Source organism: Pteropus alecto, unplaced genomic scaffold (genome assembly GCF_000325575.1).
Source record: "Pteropus alecto unplaced genomic scaffold, ASM32557v1 scaffold220, whole genome shotgun sequence".
NCBI lineage: Eukaryota > Metazoa > Chordata > Mammalia > Chiroptera > Pteropodidae > Pteropus > Pteropus alecto.
In genome coordinates, this window is record NW_006430043.1 from 2,851,358 (window position 1) to 2,866,845 (window position 15,488).

Genomic DNA, 15,488 nt, shown 5'->3' on the forward strand with positions numbered 1-15,488 from the left:
TGCTTTTGCCTCCCTGCATTTATACCTAAGCCTGCATCCTGAGGTCATGTCCCATCTCCCTCTTTGCACAGGGAGATGTTGCCATTTCTTCTGGCTAACCACTCTTCCCTCTTCACTCCCTTTTGCCCCCACCTCCTAGTGCACAGGATAGGTCTGTGCTTGTAGTGCCACTGAGGACAGTAAGGCAATGACAGACTATGAGGGAAGCACCTTGAGGAAAAAGCCAGTCCTGATTCTCTGTCTTATTTCTGAAAAAGAGTTTGTCGGATGATTTTCAACTAAAGCAGATGATTAATTCAACCCTGACCTTGTCCTGTCTTTGAACAATGGATAAATTAATTTACTTGAAAAGAAATCTTTTTATTTGTATTTCCATGTCACCTGCAATTTTCCCTGCCTTCCACCGGCAGCCCTGCCAGCTGGCAGGAAGAAGGTCAGCAAAGCTGCTGATAAGAGGAGCATAAAGAGGGCTCGCTTCATGGTAAGGGGGCGATGGTCTACTCCGCTGGGAACATGCTGCGCTTCCTCGTCTTAGCCACCCTGGTCCTTTATGGTAAGTAGGTCATGTGGCCTGAGTTCTAGGGAGGGGCGTTTGAGCAGGAGGGTCAGAAAACTATCCCTAAGTCTAGGCCTGTGCTCTACCCCAGTGTAGGTGGGACATTCTGTGAGTCTAGCAAAAATTTTACTCTCCTGGGACAAATGAGAGGAAAGCTCAGGGCCTCTTTCCATGCAAGTTCCTCATGAAGCAGAGAAAAGCCTCTTCCAGGAGCCTGGGCTTTCCTAACACCCCCATTAATAGGAAGATGTCCTCAGCAGGTGCCCGGCTGTGCATTGTCATCCTTGCCTCCTGAAGAATCCTACCAAAGCAGTGTGTGTGTGTGTGTGTGCGGTCGGGGAGGAGGGGCATCCTCGGAGACCAAAGGGTGAACCTGAACAAGGCTGAGACCACAAGAATCCTCTGAGGCCTTACTTACTTAGCCTGCTGATTTGAGATAGGTCCTTCATAGCATGTGAGTTCTGAGGACACCTAGGGAAAGCAGAAGGCACTCAGACTTTCCTGCTTTCAAAAGGGGCTCAGAGAACTCACAGCTGGGCCCCTCGTTAATTAGGGAGGAACTGTGAATTTGCAGACAAAGCACGACTGCTTCTCCCCACCCCCACCCTAAGCTGACCCCATGCTTAGTCATCACTCACTTTTCTTCTGCCCCACAAAGGACACAGCACCGAGGACTTTCCAGAAACCAATGCCCGGGTAGTTGGAGGGACTGAGGCCAAGAAGAATTCCTGGCCCTCTCAGGTGGGTGTTTCTTCACAGCTCCAGACTTCCAATAAAATAAAGGTTGCCTGGGTGCTGATGTATAGTATTACATGTGTTTGCATATGTCCTTATCAACAAGAAGCTCTCCAAATGCCCAAAATCTAGATTTTAAAGATGAATAGGACCAGGCTTAGGTGGTTTTTCTAGATGCAAAAGGCTTGGAAGAGGGAATTTAAACACTAACTACACTCACTCTCCCAGGCGCACACCCAGACATATACCACAGTTACACTCCCACTTGTGCCACACTAACAGACTGTGTGCCAGACCCACACCTCAGATTCTACATACCTTCATGGGCACACATACACACACACATACACACACAATTCCACACAGTGTGTATCGTGCATTTAAGCGCACTTCTACCCCTAAGTAGAGCATGTTGCTTTTTTTGGCTATTTAAAGAGTTTCCACTTTCATAACAGGACAGCTAGGCTCTGATTTAAGTGATTTTAAATGTGTAAAAGGGGCAAATTAACTGATGAGTAGCACACTTTGGAGAAGAATCACTGCAATTAGAATTAAATTCAATTTATAAAAGTTTAAGCCCCAGTTTTCAGGAGTAGAGCTATTGTGTAATGTGAGGTACTGAAGAAGACATGAAATGGTAAAAATGACCATTCTAATGGTATTTCTAAATACTCCCTGAAGCGAGGAGATGGGGTATATCTTGAAAACATTGGAGGAGAAGCTCTGAGACCTAAGCTTGTGGGGCTTGGGTGATAAAGCAATTCCATAGCTACATTTCCTTCTCAAGAGGAAACAAGGTAGAAGAACCTGGGTTTTCAGCCCTTTGAAGCAGCCTAGAGTAGGAGGACACCAGATATACTCTGTGTATATGCCTTTACCCACTGACCCCCATCCATATACACAGCAAACATCACCAAACAGGCAAACACTCTTCCTTGCTGATCCCAGAGGCATCTACACACCCCTTCTCATCACCATTCCAGGTAGCCACCACCAACCAATCAATAGCAATTAATAGGTCAAATCAAACCTATTTGCCACTTCTAGCCCAGAAAGTTGGAGAATGCTCTGGGAGATGGCAGGGATTTAAGGGAGCGACATGTAGTTTGGGGCAGAGCCTTTTAAGACACACCACCTTTCCCTCCTTTCTTCCCTCATCTAGATTTCCCTTCAGTACCTGTCCAATAATAACTGGTATCACACCTGTGGAGGGACCCTCGTCAAAAAGAACTGGGTGATGACAGCTGCTCACTGCGTGGACAGGTGAGAAAAACAGACCAGCTTTTCTGAGCCCCTAGAAGGGGAAAAGTCCGGTTCTTCTAAAGGAATATGTATCTTTAACCACTCACTGCAAGACTTTAAGAGGATATTTGGGGGCCTTGTGAGAATGTAATAGAATATAATAAAAAGTACAAATTTTGGCATCAGGAAAGCTCAGGTTCAAATCCCATTCCACCTTCTTCTAGCTATGTGACCTTAGACAACTTACTTAATTTCTCTAAGTCCTCACTCTCTTATCTGTAGAGTGGAGTAATAATACCTACTTTGTAGAGTTATTGTGAGGGTTAAGTAGGTAAATATTTAAGTGCTCAGTCAATGCTAGTAAATTTTTTCACATTTGTCTTGATCAATAATTTTCATTCGAGCATGTATCAGAATCACCTAGAAGGCACAGATTGCTGGGTCCCAACCAGCAGTTTCTGATTTGGTAGGTTCAGGATGAGGCCTGATAATCTGCATTTCTAACAAATTTCCCGATTATACTGATGCTGCTGGTCCAGGGACCATGCTTTAAGAACTACTGGTCTAGAAATTTGTATTTCCCTCAAATTCCTTCTGTGGGCTGAGAGCCATTATTTCATTTATGCTCACCACACCTCTCCCAGGTTATGAGATATTCAGCCTATTATATTTAGCTTAATAAATTGGTAAAATGAAGTTGATGGTAGTTTTGTCACTCCTACAAGTTAATGAATTAGGAAATGAGAGAGCTTGTTACTTCCTCATCATCCAGGGTCTTTCATCCTACCTCCGCTTGGGCTAGATACGATGGGTGTCTGTCCTAAAGATATGATATAAGATGGCTTCCCAACTTTTCTCTAAGGGGAAAGAGAAGGTTTGAGCCCTCCGGATCACTCAGGGTTTCCTTCTCTCATTCCAGCAAACTGACTTTCCGTGTGGTGGTTGGAGACCACAACCTGAGCCAGAACGATGGCACCGAGCAGTATGTGAAGGTGCAGAAAATTGTGGTGCACCCATCCTGGAACAGCAACAACGTGGCTGCCGGGTAAGGGCAAGGCTGCACTGGGAAGTGGAGAACTAACTAACTAGCAACAGGGTCTTGGCTTCCTTCACATTTATCCAGTAGGACTTTGAGAATTTAGATTTTGGAGAGCTTGAGAATTTTTGAAGGTTTTTGGTATTTATTTGATCTAGGTTGGTTTGCATGATTGGATCACCTGAAGCTCCTCTTCTGCAGAGTTTCATGTTTCTTTTTGTATTGTTATTTATTATTTATTTTATGGAATAGACTCCATCAGCAAAAGTAAATTTCTTAAAATGAATCTTTCATGAGAAAAATCCTGCAAGCCTGAGCTGGACACTTTTGGAAAGGAAGTAGTTAAAATGGTGGTCAGTTCTATAGAATGTGGGGGTTGGGATGGTTTCAAGTCATTGGGATATTTCTACAGAGCTCTCAGAATTTTATATCTTTCTTTTCTGAGAACTCTTCTCTGCTACCATGATCACACCACTCTGCTCCTTCTTGATTCCTCACTCCTAACTGAAAGATGTAAGCTCCACTCCCCTGGGTTGCAGGAATCAGAGATAGACTACAACACCAAGACCTCACCAGCAGGTGCTGTTAAATATATAATGTCCTAAATCCAGATCTATGATGTTTCAAGTTTAAGACTTAGAAATCAGCCCCTTCCTTCTTCAAAATCATTGGTTTCCAATTCTATGGGGATACAAAGACTCAGTGAGGGCCTGCCTATATGCTGACCTGAAGAAGGGCCTTATCCCGCAAGTGAGCAGTCTCCTTACCTCCTGCAGCTATGACATCGCGCTGCTGCGCCTGGCCCAGAGTGTTACCCTCAACAGCTATGTCGCGCTGGGTGTTCTGCCAAAGGAGGGAACCATCCTGGCTAACAACAGTCCTTGCTACATCACAGGCTGGGGCAGGACCAGAAGTAAGTCACCTACATAGGCACCCTCCACCACATGGACCTTGATTAGCTGAGTGTCTGGGGCACATTTTTCTATGGTCCTAGGTGTACAGAGACCAGAAACCAAAGGAACTAGAGATAAAATAACAGACAAGAAATCAAGCTAAGAACAGGCTATGGAATCAAGTCAGAGATTCATAGACTCTTATAACCAAAAACAAAAAAAAATAAAACAGAAAACTTACCTCAGAGAGTATTATATACCAGCCTCTCATTTTATACTGAGGAAACTGAGACCCAAAGAAATTAAAGACCTTATACAAGATCACATGACTAAGTAGTAACGACTTAGCTGAAACCAGAAACTAGGTATTCTGATTCCCACTTGGTGGTCATTATACCATTGTACTATCTCCATGGACAGTCACTGGGCTGTGGGTTGGAATGAATGAACCAGGGGTAGCTGTAGGTCCAGAGAAGTCAAGGCAGAGGAGGCCTCAGCTCTCTTCTGCTCATCATAGGAAGATTTCTGGTAGGGAATGTCCTTCAGATAACATAGAAAGGTGGGAGAGGCTATGAGCAGAGATAGTTAAGAAGGATGGAGATGTTAGGCCTGATGTGGAAGTATGTCAGCCACCAGGCAGTATTTGAGCTCTGGAGGAGAGGCAAGGCCTTGCTCTGAGCAGCCAGTCTATTGGGAAAACCTGGAGCTGAGAGACGTACTTCTAATCCAGCTCTGCTCTCAGTTCACTTCATGTCATTGTGGTTCGATTTCCTGATCTATAACATGACAGGGTTGTTGTAAGGATCCAAGGAAATAATGCACGTGCAAAGGCTTTGAAAAGTCAAAGAGCCAGGTAAAGAAAACCTGGATCAAGCTCTTAAGAAATGGAAACGACTGTGCACAGTCCCAGTTCTGCTTCATGGAGTTTTAAAGTGTAAGGAGGAAGCAAGACAGACAGATAAGTTATCAACAAATAAGACCATTCTAGTTACTTAAGTTATCCATGAGTTTAAAGAAGAAAAAAAAAGCAAGAGTAGAATTAGTGGTTTGGAGCCTGGGAATGGTAATCAAGGGTGACTCCCTAAAAGAAGGGGCCTATAGATTCCATATAAAGAAAGAAAAGATGTGTATCTATGACATGCAATGGGTAGAGAGAAGAAGCTTGCCTTGAGTTCAGCTTTCACCAGAGCTCGAGAAGGTTTGGGAGGGTGTGAAGGTTTTCCCCCTGGCGAGCATCTAGGCCTGATCTCTAATGCTGTGTGTCCTATTCAGCCAATGGGCAGCTGGCCCAGACCCTGCAGCAGGCTTACCTGCCCTCTGTGAGCTATGCCATCTGCTCCAGCACCTCTTACTGGGGCTCCACTGTGAAGAACACCATGGTGTGCGCTGGAGGAGATGGAGTTCGCTCTGGATGCCAGGTGAACACATGTAGGAAGTGTCAAAAGTCCCACTCCAGGTTCCTCCCCTCTCTGTCTACCACCCCCCACCTTTTCCTCACCAACTATTCCACACAGCCCCATGTATAGACTCAATTTTCTACTCTGGTGTCTGAATGAGAATGATTCTGTGCTAGTAACTCTATTCTCACGGGATCTCAAAGTTGATTGGAACCTTAAAATTCATCTTGCCTAAAGCCCTCACCTCAAAAGCTTGTATGCGGCCCAACATTTGTATGTTGTTATATGTGTGTATTCTTTAGAATTTGTTCACGACCTAGATATTTATGGATCAGTGGAGCTGGGCCTAAAGTGGTGGTTGTAATTTTGTATAAGGTAGCTCCCATCCCACCAATCCAAATTTTTTGTAGCTCCTCCGCCACCATCCTTTTACCCCAGTAGTATTTACAGCAGCACATACAGGTGAATACAGTAGGGGAAAAGTACATAAAACAGTTTTATAATAGCTTACATATAATAAACAGAATGTTCTGTTTATACAGGATCAATCAGCAATATACCATCTTACAGATTTCTTGATGCATAGTTTAATAAATGTTCTTAATTATCTACTGTCAAGCACTGTGCTAAATGTTAGGGATATAAGTGTGAGTAAAACAGTGTCTAGAGAAATGGGGAGAACAGAGATATGATAGAACATTGTAATACAATGTAGTTAAGTGTTATAATAAAGATATGCATAGGGTGATATGGAAGTCCAAAAAATAGGCACTTACCTCTACCTGTTTGGGTCAGAAAAGACTTGCTTTCCCAGAGAAAGTGAAGTTTGTAGTGAGTCCTGAAGGTTAAACAGGAGAAAGGGGAAACCATATTCAGAGAGAGAGAACAGCATAAAGAAAGGCATGGGCCAAAAACCTAGGTGGGACGCGGAGAGAATTACAGGGTGTTCCCTACAGCTAGCTAACTGGAACAGAGATCAGAGCCCACAAGCCTTTGAATCCAGCCAGCTGCCTGTTTTTATTTGGCCTGTAAGCTAAGAATGGTTTTTACATTTTTAAATGTTTGAGGAAAAATAAAAGAATAATATGTCATGATGTGACAAATATAAATTTTTTTTAGTGTAATACTCATTAAATTATTTTATTATTTTATTATTATTATTTTTTTAGGCGAGGCAAAAGGTGAGGCAATCTGTGAGGCAAACCTTGGTTGACCTCACAGATTGCGAGGACTTTGTCAGCTTACAACCCCCTAATTTTTTTATTTTTTTCACCTGCAGCACCTGGTCTTCCCAGGTGGTCTCCCATCCAAGTACTAACCAGGCCCGACCCAGCTTAGCTTCCGAGATCAGATGGCACCTTGTTCAGGGTAGCATGGCCGTACACAAATGTAAAATTTTAATGTGCATTAAAAAAACATTTTCTTGGAACACAGCCATAGTTGTTCATTAAATATTGTTTATGGCTACTTTCACAGAGTGTAGCTGCAACAGAGACTATATGACTGCAAAGCATCAGGTAGTTATTATTTGACCCTTTACGGAAATAGTTTGTTGACCCCTTGGGCTAGAACATAAACTGTCACCATACTAGAGAATGTCAGGAGATGACACTGGGGCAAGTAGGAGCCACATGACGTAGGGCCTCAAATGCCATGCTTGCTGACGTGAACTTTACCACATAGACCCTGGGAAACCATTGAAGGGTTTTAAACTGGAGAATGGCATGATCATATTTGCTGTTTAGAAGGGCTCTCTGATGAAGGGTAAACATGTTTTTCAAGAAGGCAAGATTGGCAAGAAGATTGCTTAGGAGACTATTGTAATTATCCAGGCAAGAAATTTGAGGGCCTGAGTTAGGGCAGTGGAGAGGAAGGAAGAAGGGGACTATGAAATAAATTCCAGGCATCCTGTTTAAGTGATTTAGAAGAGGGGTTTGCTCCCTCAAATGAGACAAGATTTATAGTATTTGAGAGGAAAGGTGATGAGTTTGGTTCTGGATAAGTTGCGTCTGAGATTCCTGTGGGACACTCAGGTATAGTTAAATGGGTAAGAAATTAGGTATAAAGAAAGTAGAATTTGGGGGAGAGACCTGGGCTAGAGATACTCTTTTTATAGGAAATGAGACCTCCCTACAAGGGAAAACTGGTAGAAAGAGGAAAAAACAATGAGTTGGAAAAAGAACTATAATAACATAAATACTTGAGTGCTTCAGGGATAGATGGAGAACAAAGAATCCATAAAGATCTAAGAGGGATTCGAGGCAAGAGAAAACTGTAGTAACAGGGTTTTACAAAATCTCAGAAAATACTGATAGGTCACCACATAGTAAACAGAGCTGCCAGGGGCCAATAGTAGATGAAGTAGATAACTAAAAGAGACTACTTTGTCAGTGGGTGAGTCACTGGGAACTATGGCAAGAACAGTTTCAGTGGAATGATAAGGGCAGAATCTTGACAAAGGGTAAGGAATGAAGAGGTAATAGAAAACATAGCAAGAAATGTAGAATATTCTTCCAAGAATCTTGGATAAAACAACAATAAAAAAATAGTCTGGTAACTTTAAGAGTCAAGGAGCGGGGTAGATCTTTTAAGACAATTGAAAGTGTGAAATAGGCAGAGGAAAGAATCTTATAGTGTTTGGAGGGGAAATGAATAGATGGCACAAGATCGCAGAGGAGATGGAAAAGATGGAATCAAAAGCACAGGTGGAGCTGGCTTTGAGCAGGAAGAGGGACACCAAAATGTGCATGAACATGAAAGAGGGTGCATGCTGGGTAGCTGGAAGTTGGCAGGTGTTCTGCATTATTGTTTCTATTTACTCAAGAACTAGGAGTCAGATTGGATGCTGAAAACGAAGAGGCAAGGATCATAAGGGTCTGGATTAACTAAAGTGAATGGGAGAAGGATTGGTCTCCAAAATGTTACTGATAGGCTGAGATTACTGATATGTTACTGAAAGACCACGCAATAAACATGCGGGTATATGATTCATTCCATTTTACTCAAAGACCCAGTTGTAGGGAATGGATTAATCCAGGACTGGGTTTCCTGCATTGCTGGGGCAAAATGATAGGATTGCCCATTAAAGGCAAGGTCCAAGATTCCTGGAAGAAGAAGAGAAGCCCGCAGGAGGCTGGTAAGCTAGCTGAAATAATAGAATCAAAAGATTTTGTATGTGTGAGCATTTAGAACTAAGGAAGTAAGGACCAACTCATCTTAGTTTTCTCAAGACTTTCCCAGTGTTAAAACATAAAGAGTCCTGTATCCTAGGAATCCTACATGCAAGTAGGGGCAAAAAAAAAAAAAAAGAGAGAGAGAGAGACTAATGCATAAGGCAACTTCTTCCAGGTTTTCACCAGCCAGTTTCACCTATAACTACTTAAGATTTAACCATTTAGAGTTAATTCACTTTCCTCTGCTCAGTCTCTCAGGGTCTTGAATTCTGAAAAACTGGAATACTTTTCTTCTGGCTGGCACTCCACATTGACAGTTCTCTGAGACAATTGTGTCTTCGAGTCCCTTCCCACTGGAGTTTACCACATAGTGCCTTGTGGATTTTCAGTCTTTTGGCTTCCCAACCCTTTGCCTCAGAGTGGATTCACTGAGCTACTCTGACCTCAATCCACCTACTCCCATTGAGTCCTTTTCCAGCTTTTCCTTCTGCCCTAAAATCCTCAGCCACTCCCTTCAGCTCTCCAGAGCCTTTGCTTCTTTTCAGGTCAATTAGCATAAGAGAAAAGTATTACAAACAATTCAATTACCTTCCTGTCCTCTAGCCCAGAAATACTCTTAAACCCCTGTTAGAATTTGAGTGGAAGAGATTTAGGTTGTTTTATTTGTTTTGAGTATAATAATCTAAAGAAAACATCTTCTTTTCCTAAACAGTAGTTGACTAGAGTACAGCTAGTTCCTTTTTTAAAGAATTATCCCCAGTTTGAACTTTTGGTCTTTTTCCCTGTTTTTTGTTTTTTGGGGTTTTTTTGAGTTTTTATTGAAGCTATATGCATTAAAGTGTGTAAAGTAACAAATAAAACTATGTGGCTTAATAACGGAAAAGAATAGTCATTATCTTCCTTCTATCTCTTGAGTTCCCACTCCCCAGAAGGGACCACTTTCAACTTTTTTCAGCTTATTTTTTTGGTGGCTACGTCTATACCTCTCTAAAAATATATAGTTAAATCGCTACTTAATTTTTCAGTTCAGGCATCATGAGAGATACGCATCGCTCTTCCTTTTACAGATATACACTTGCCCCCTAAGCATGAACTTTTCCTATCAACACCTCAACCTCCCAAAATAATTTTTGATTAGATTAACATTTACTGTTTATCATAACTATGTAAAAGACTATTCATAACCAAACTATGTATTCTAGGATTACTTTTTATTTCCTGCATAACTTTGTTTTCCCTGAAAATAATAATTGTCTTTTTTATTTGTGTAATATATACTCAACTTATTGCTAATTCAACCCACACTCTCCACTAATTTTTAAGTGACCTATTTTATCTTCTCTTGTTCCTAGTGTTCAGTGTCTTGGTATGGGTCTATTTGCTTTCATCATTAGGGACATTTACTAGGTTTTTTTCATTGTGGAAACTCCAGAGTTTTGTTTCTGAAAATGTTTATTTGTTGATGATTTCCTCCCCTCCATTTTTATTTATCCGTCTAGAATTTGCTATTCACATATTTACCTACTAAATTGGTCCTCTCGTTTTATTATTTTCTCTATATTTTGTTTGTTCTACTTTATCTTCCAGCCTTTCCAGTCTTTCATTTCTACTATTATATTTACAATTTCCAAAGGCTCCTTTTGTTTTCTGACTGTTGTTTAATAGCATGCTGTTCTTATATCATGGATGCAATATTAATCATAGCTTTATTGCTTGGTTCTTCTCCCTGAATAATCTTGGTTGCCTTCATTTTTTGTCGTTATTTATTTGTCTGTTTTGATCTTTATTTTTATATTAGAGGCTTTCTTCAAATGTTTGTAATCCTTGACCATCTGCTCTAATTTCAGAGTGGGGCAGTAAAAAGCTGATAGGTAGCTCTAAGTCTTAGGTGGGATTCATCTATAGTGTACCGCTTTGTCAGATGATGTGGCTAGGCTTTTTCACTGGAGAACTTCCAATGTCAGTATCTTTAGGTCTTCACTCTTGTGCTGGTCAGAGTCTCCAGAGAAATATCTTCCAAATTTATGTCTGGAATTACACAGAACTGGCATTCTTGGAACTGGGTAGGAAGAAGAGTATCAAGATCATATTCTATTAACCCAGGTTCTTTTGATTCTAAGCCTGATCATGTAACCACTACTCCTCTTCACCCCAGTTTAGTTTAACATGTGTTGACTACCTACCTGTGTCTAAACATTGTCTAATTAGACCTGTTGGTCTAAATGCTAGGGATAAAGAAGTCATTAGAACACCCTACTTCTCCCACCCCAGGTTCAATTTAAGTCAATAAAAGCTATTTAGCTTAAGATGTTCAAAGTTCTATGCTAGCATCATGGAAAGGAAAAATATCAGCAAGACATAGTTCCTATCTCAAGCTCATAGATAAGTGTGTGTGGGGAGGGGGAGGGTAGAAATAAATTATGGTTGTTCAGAAAGAAAAAAGATTCATCATGATTGTGGGAATATGAAGAAAGTGGTGATTTGAATTGGAACTTCAAAACTGTACAGGATTTTACAGAGATGGGGGTGGGCAGGGTGCAAGCAAAAGCAAAGGCCCAAAGATCAAAATATCTAGAATTTTAAGAGTCTCGTTTTCCTCTCTGCAGGGTGATTCTGGAGGCCCCCTCCACTGCTTGGTGGATGGCAAGTATGCTGTCCATGGAGTGACCAGCTTCGTTTCCAGCCAGGGATGTAATGTCTCCAAGAAGCCCACAGTCTTCACCAGGGTATCTGCTTACATCTCCTGGATAAACAATGTGAGTTCTCTCAAATGATGAGTTGACGCAGGGTCACCTGGAGACCCACACACACTGGCTGGGTTGGGGAGCAAAAGTTGGGCAGGACAAGCCATCACCTTCCTCGCTACATTTATATTTTACTCTTTTCTCTTCCCTCCATAGTGCACTTTCCCTCAATAATGCCGCCATCCCGAGTACTCTTTCACATACCCATAAAGCAGACTTTACTATATTGTTTACTGCTTAGGGTAAGATGGCAGTAACAAGATCTGAACCAGGCATATATCAGTGCTATCCTAAGTCGAAGCCAAGGGAAAAACATCTTCATAAGGCCTGCATGCTCCTGGACAACGGGAGAGGCATTAACATTTTCCCTGTTGAGATCTTTCTAAGGGCATTATGGGAATTCCTCTACCTTTTGGAAAGAGGTTTTCCGTCTTTAAACATACTCGAGGGTTAGGTGAGTCTCTACCTATACTGACCTAGCAGGAGAGACTCACAATTATATTCTGGATTCTTGTGGCATAAACATTGATTCACAACCCTTTCAGAGTCTGTCCTTGCCACTAAGTCCTGGGTGTATGCCTTATAACGTTGAATTGTCCTGACAGAGCAGAGACTTACTTTCTGCCCCACCAACCCTCTTGACTTCCCATAAACCCAGTACAGGGCCACACTCAACTAGAAGCCCTGGGGAAAAAAAGAAATGAGATGGGCAGAAGTAACTGACTGTGGATATAACTGGCTTTTCCTTCAGGTCATTGCCAAAAACTGAGCATTTTCCTGAGCACAACGGACATCCCAAGGCGATTCTTCAATCCAGAGTAGGACTTGAGGCCATCAAGAAAAAATATTCTAGGAGACTATTGAGCCAGACACAGAAAGGCAAATAAAACTGCATATACATTACCATCCTGTGTCTTTTTATTTGTAATTGAGCCCTCTAGGGCTAGTTCTTCCATTTGCTGCCACCTCTACCAGTTCACAAACTAAGCCAAGTGGGAGTAGTTTTACATTATTCTTTTTGAATTATTTTAGGATTAACCTATCCATTAATCTGATCATCTGTCCTTCTTCCTATGCATATTTACTATATTCAAAGGCACAGAAAGCTTTTAAATATTCTTGAGTGACTAAATGTGACCTGACTCTCCCAGGTATATTGTGGGTGCCCCCTTCTTTTGTTTTCACTTTTAGTGCCTATAACAGGTGCTCACTCCAAGGTCTGAGTGATGGTAACTTCATACGACAATACACTAGAGATAGGAGTATAGGATTAGGTGGTAGGTCAGATGCCAGCAGACAAAGAAAGTGAAAAATTAGAAAGGAGACTAGGAAGGAAGGAATAGAAATAAGGAGAAAAAAGACACCGAACAAAGAAAAGAAAGGATAACTGGAAAGAGGCAGAACAAAAAGGGAGAAGACATAACAATAAGGGGCTTCAAACTAAGTAAGAGCCAGCGCTTCAAGACTGGAACTAAAATAGGCAACCAGATCCGGAGTCTTATAAACCACAGAGAACTGGGAAGCTGATAATTTGCCCTGGGTAAGACTCAATGTGTTAGAGCGGACTGCGATAAAGAGGGAACTGAGAGGAGAAGGCTAAGAAGATGAGAAGCAGCTTTCCACAGCAATCACTGAGGACCAGACATGAGGGACAAGGGTAGTTAACATAAGAGAAATCAGCTAAGACTAGTCCTGGAATTTGTAGGCTAAGTCAGCAGAGGCCTCTAGAACAGTGTATAGACTATAAGAAACTGGCTGGAGTCAAGATGCCTGTATTCCTAATCTCAGTTCCACAACTAAGGAATGAGTAACCTTGGACAAGTCACTAGCCTCTTCTGTGACTCAGTTTCCCTATCTAGTTAACTTCTAAAGATTGTTCCTGCTCTAACACTACATGATTTAGTGACCACCAATGTCAGTTCCCAAGAGATTGGCACTGAAAAGAGTTTCTTAGGAGGCTGCATTGCTGAGGATGCTGTGGATTCCTGAGAGTGACATAGGTATTGGCCTCCTGGTAGTGACACACCTGTTATCACCATCTCTCAGTTGTCCCCACAGTACCACCATTCTCAGAGCTTCTCTCTAATTCTCCCCAACATTAAGTCTTTCCATTTTCTTCACTCTGCCCCTTCTAGACCATTCCCACAGCTAACATTCAGGATAAACCCTATTGACCTATTACCTGAAAATGTTATATCACTCTCTGTAAATTAATAACATATATAACATTATAATCATCTGATTACCAACCTTTCTCCACTTCCAGACATTAAACATCTGAGGTCAGGAATCACATTTATTAATTCATCCTTAGCTTCACAACATTCAGTAATGCCTGTCACACAGTTAACCCTAAGTGCAGAACATCTATCTGGGGCAATGACTTGGAAAACAAGAGCAGACAAGGGTCTCTAAATTTGTCTCAGGTCTCCAGCCTCTCTCCCCACTCCTTAGAAGTGTATTTTGACCCTCTTCCCTACTCTTACTGTAAAATCCTTGAGTAAATGGTTCCTCCAAACCTAGTGTCCTAATTTCCAGCTATCTCCTCAGACGGGCCAGGCAGTTAACTTCCATCTGGAGACCTTCTACCTAAAGAAGCAACAGTTGTAATCTCAGCAGTCTCACCCCAACTTTCACAGTGTGTCTGTCTTCACATTCTGCCTCCTTCTAGTACACTGTACTAGTTTATCTAGCTAGAAAAATGTGTTCCCCATCCCCAGCACAGGCTCTAGACTCTTCCTCGGTATTTTTTCCAGGATCTTCTTCTTTCCTAAGGACTTCCATTCCTAGCTCTACCTCAGCTGTTCCTCCCTTTGAAAATCAGGTCTGGAGTCCTGTCCCATTTCTGCACTCTGTCCCTACTAGTTCTAGGCTTACATCTAACCTCTCTGATAGAGGCTTTCCATCTTTAAAAACTACAACCTGAAGGAGTACGTTTTACTTGGCAGTATACATATCTGTATAAGTGAAACGCATTTTCCCAGACAATAAATACTCTTGCTGAATGGAAATCACAATATTTTCTACCCAATTGTGTATTATTTTCCAGCACTGATCAATTAGCTAATTGGCTTTAGAGAACAAATGAGTCTTGGCCCTCTTTTAAAAACTCTGTTCAGTGGCGCTGGTATTCCTAAACCTTAGGGCTGGAGAACTCTGAAGCTGGTCTTGAATGAGCACCGCCTGAGGGCAAGACCAGCACCTCCCCTGAGCTCCCCACTTAGCCCCTCACCCGCTGCCCTGGACCGCACCCTCTAGCTGGACGGTGTTGGGCCATGGGGAGGGCCCCAGGGGTCAATGCTGGCTGGGCTCCTGTGGGCCTCCAAGTGGACCTTGCGGCAGGTGCCGGGGTGGCCGCTATATGGGCCCAGGCTCGCTACCCTGGGTTTTGGCGGGGGCGCCTCAGGATTGTCTGAGGGCAGCCTTGGCGTGGTCCCTAGGCGGCCGCTGGGTTGGCGTGGTCCCTAGGCGGCCGCTGGGTTGGCTCCCCGGGTCTCGCTCGCAGAGCTAACAGCCCTGGGGGGAAGTAGGGGGCCCGCCCACCAGGGCCGGATGCGAGGCATGACGGGAAGCCGCACTTCCTCCTTGGGGGCCTCCAGAAAACCACAGGGCTCCCGGCCCGGGCAGGCCACCCCCGGGGAGCAGGCAGGATGGCTGAGGGCAAGGCGGGCGGCGCTGCCGGCCTCTTCGCCAAGCAGGTGCAGAAGAAGTT

At 42.8% G+C, this 15,488-nt stretch overlaps 1 protein-coding gene across 1 annotated transcript in view; it reads left to right on the plus strand.

The window, feature by feature from the left end:
- Window positions 1-513: 513 nt before the first annotated feature.
- The window catches only part of CELA1 (chymotrypsin like elastase family member 1), a 23,799-nt gene continuing 8,824 nt past the window's right edge, over window positions 514-15,488 (plus strand). Inside the window, exons 1-7 of the mRNA XM_015587951.1 lie at window positions 514-553; window positions 1,215-1,297; window positions 2,454-2,554; window positions 3,453-3,578; window positions 4,346-4,482; window positions 5,735-5,880; window positions 11,639-11,788. Of these exons, the coding sequence (XP_015443437.1) occupies window positions 514-553; window positions 1,215-1,297; window positions 2,454-2,554; window positions 3,453-3,578; window positions 4,346-4,482; window positions 5,735-5,880; window positions 11,639-11,788 (783 nt within the window). The remainder of the gene's footprint in view (window positions 554-1,214; window positions 1,298-2,453; window positions 2,555-3,452; window positions 3,579-4,345; window positions 4,483-5,734; window positions 5,881-11,638; window positions 11,789-15,488) is intronic.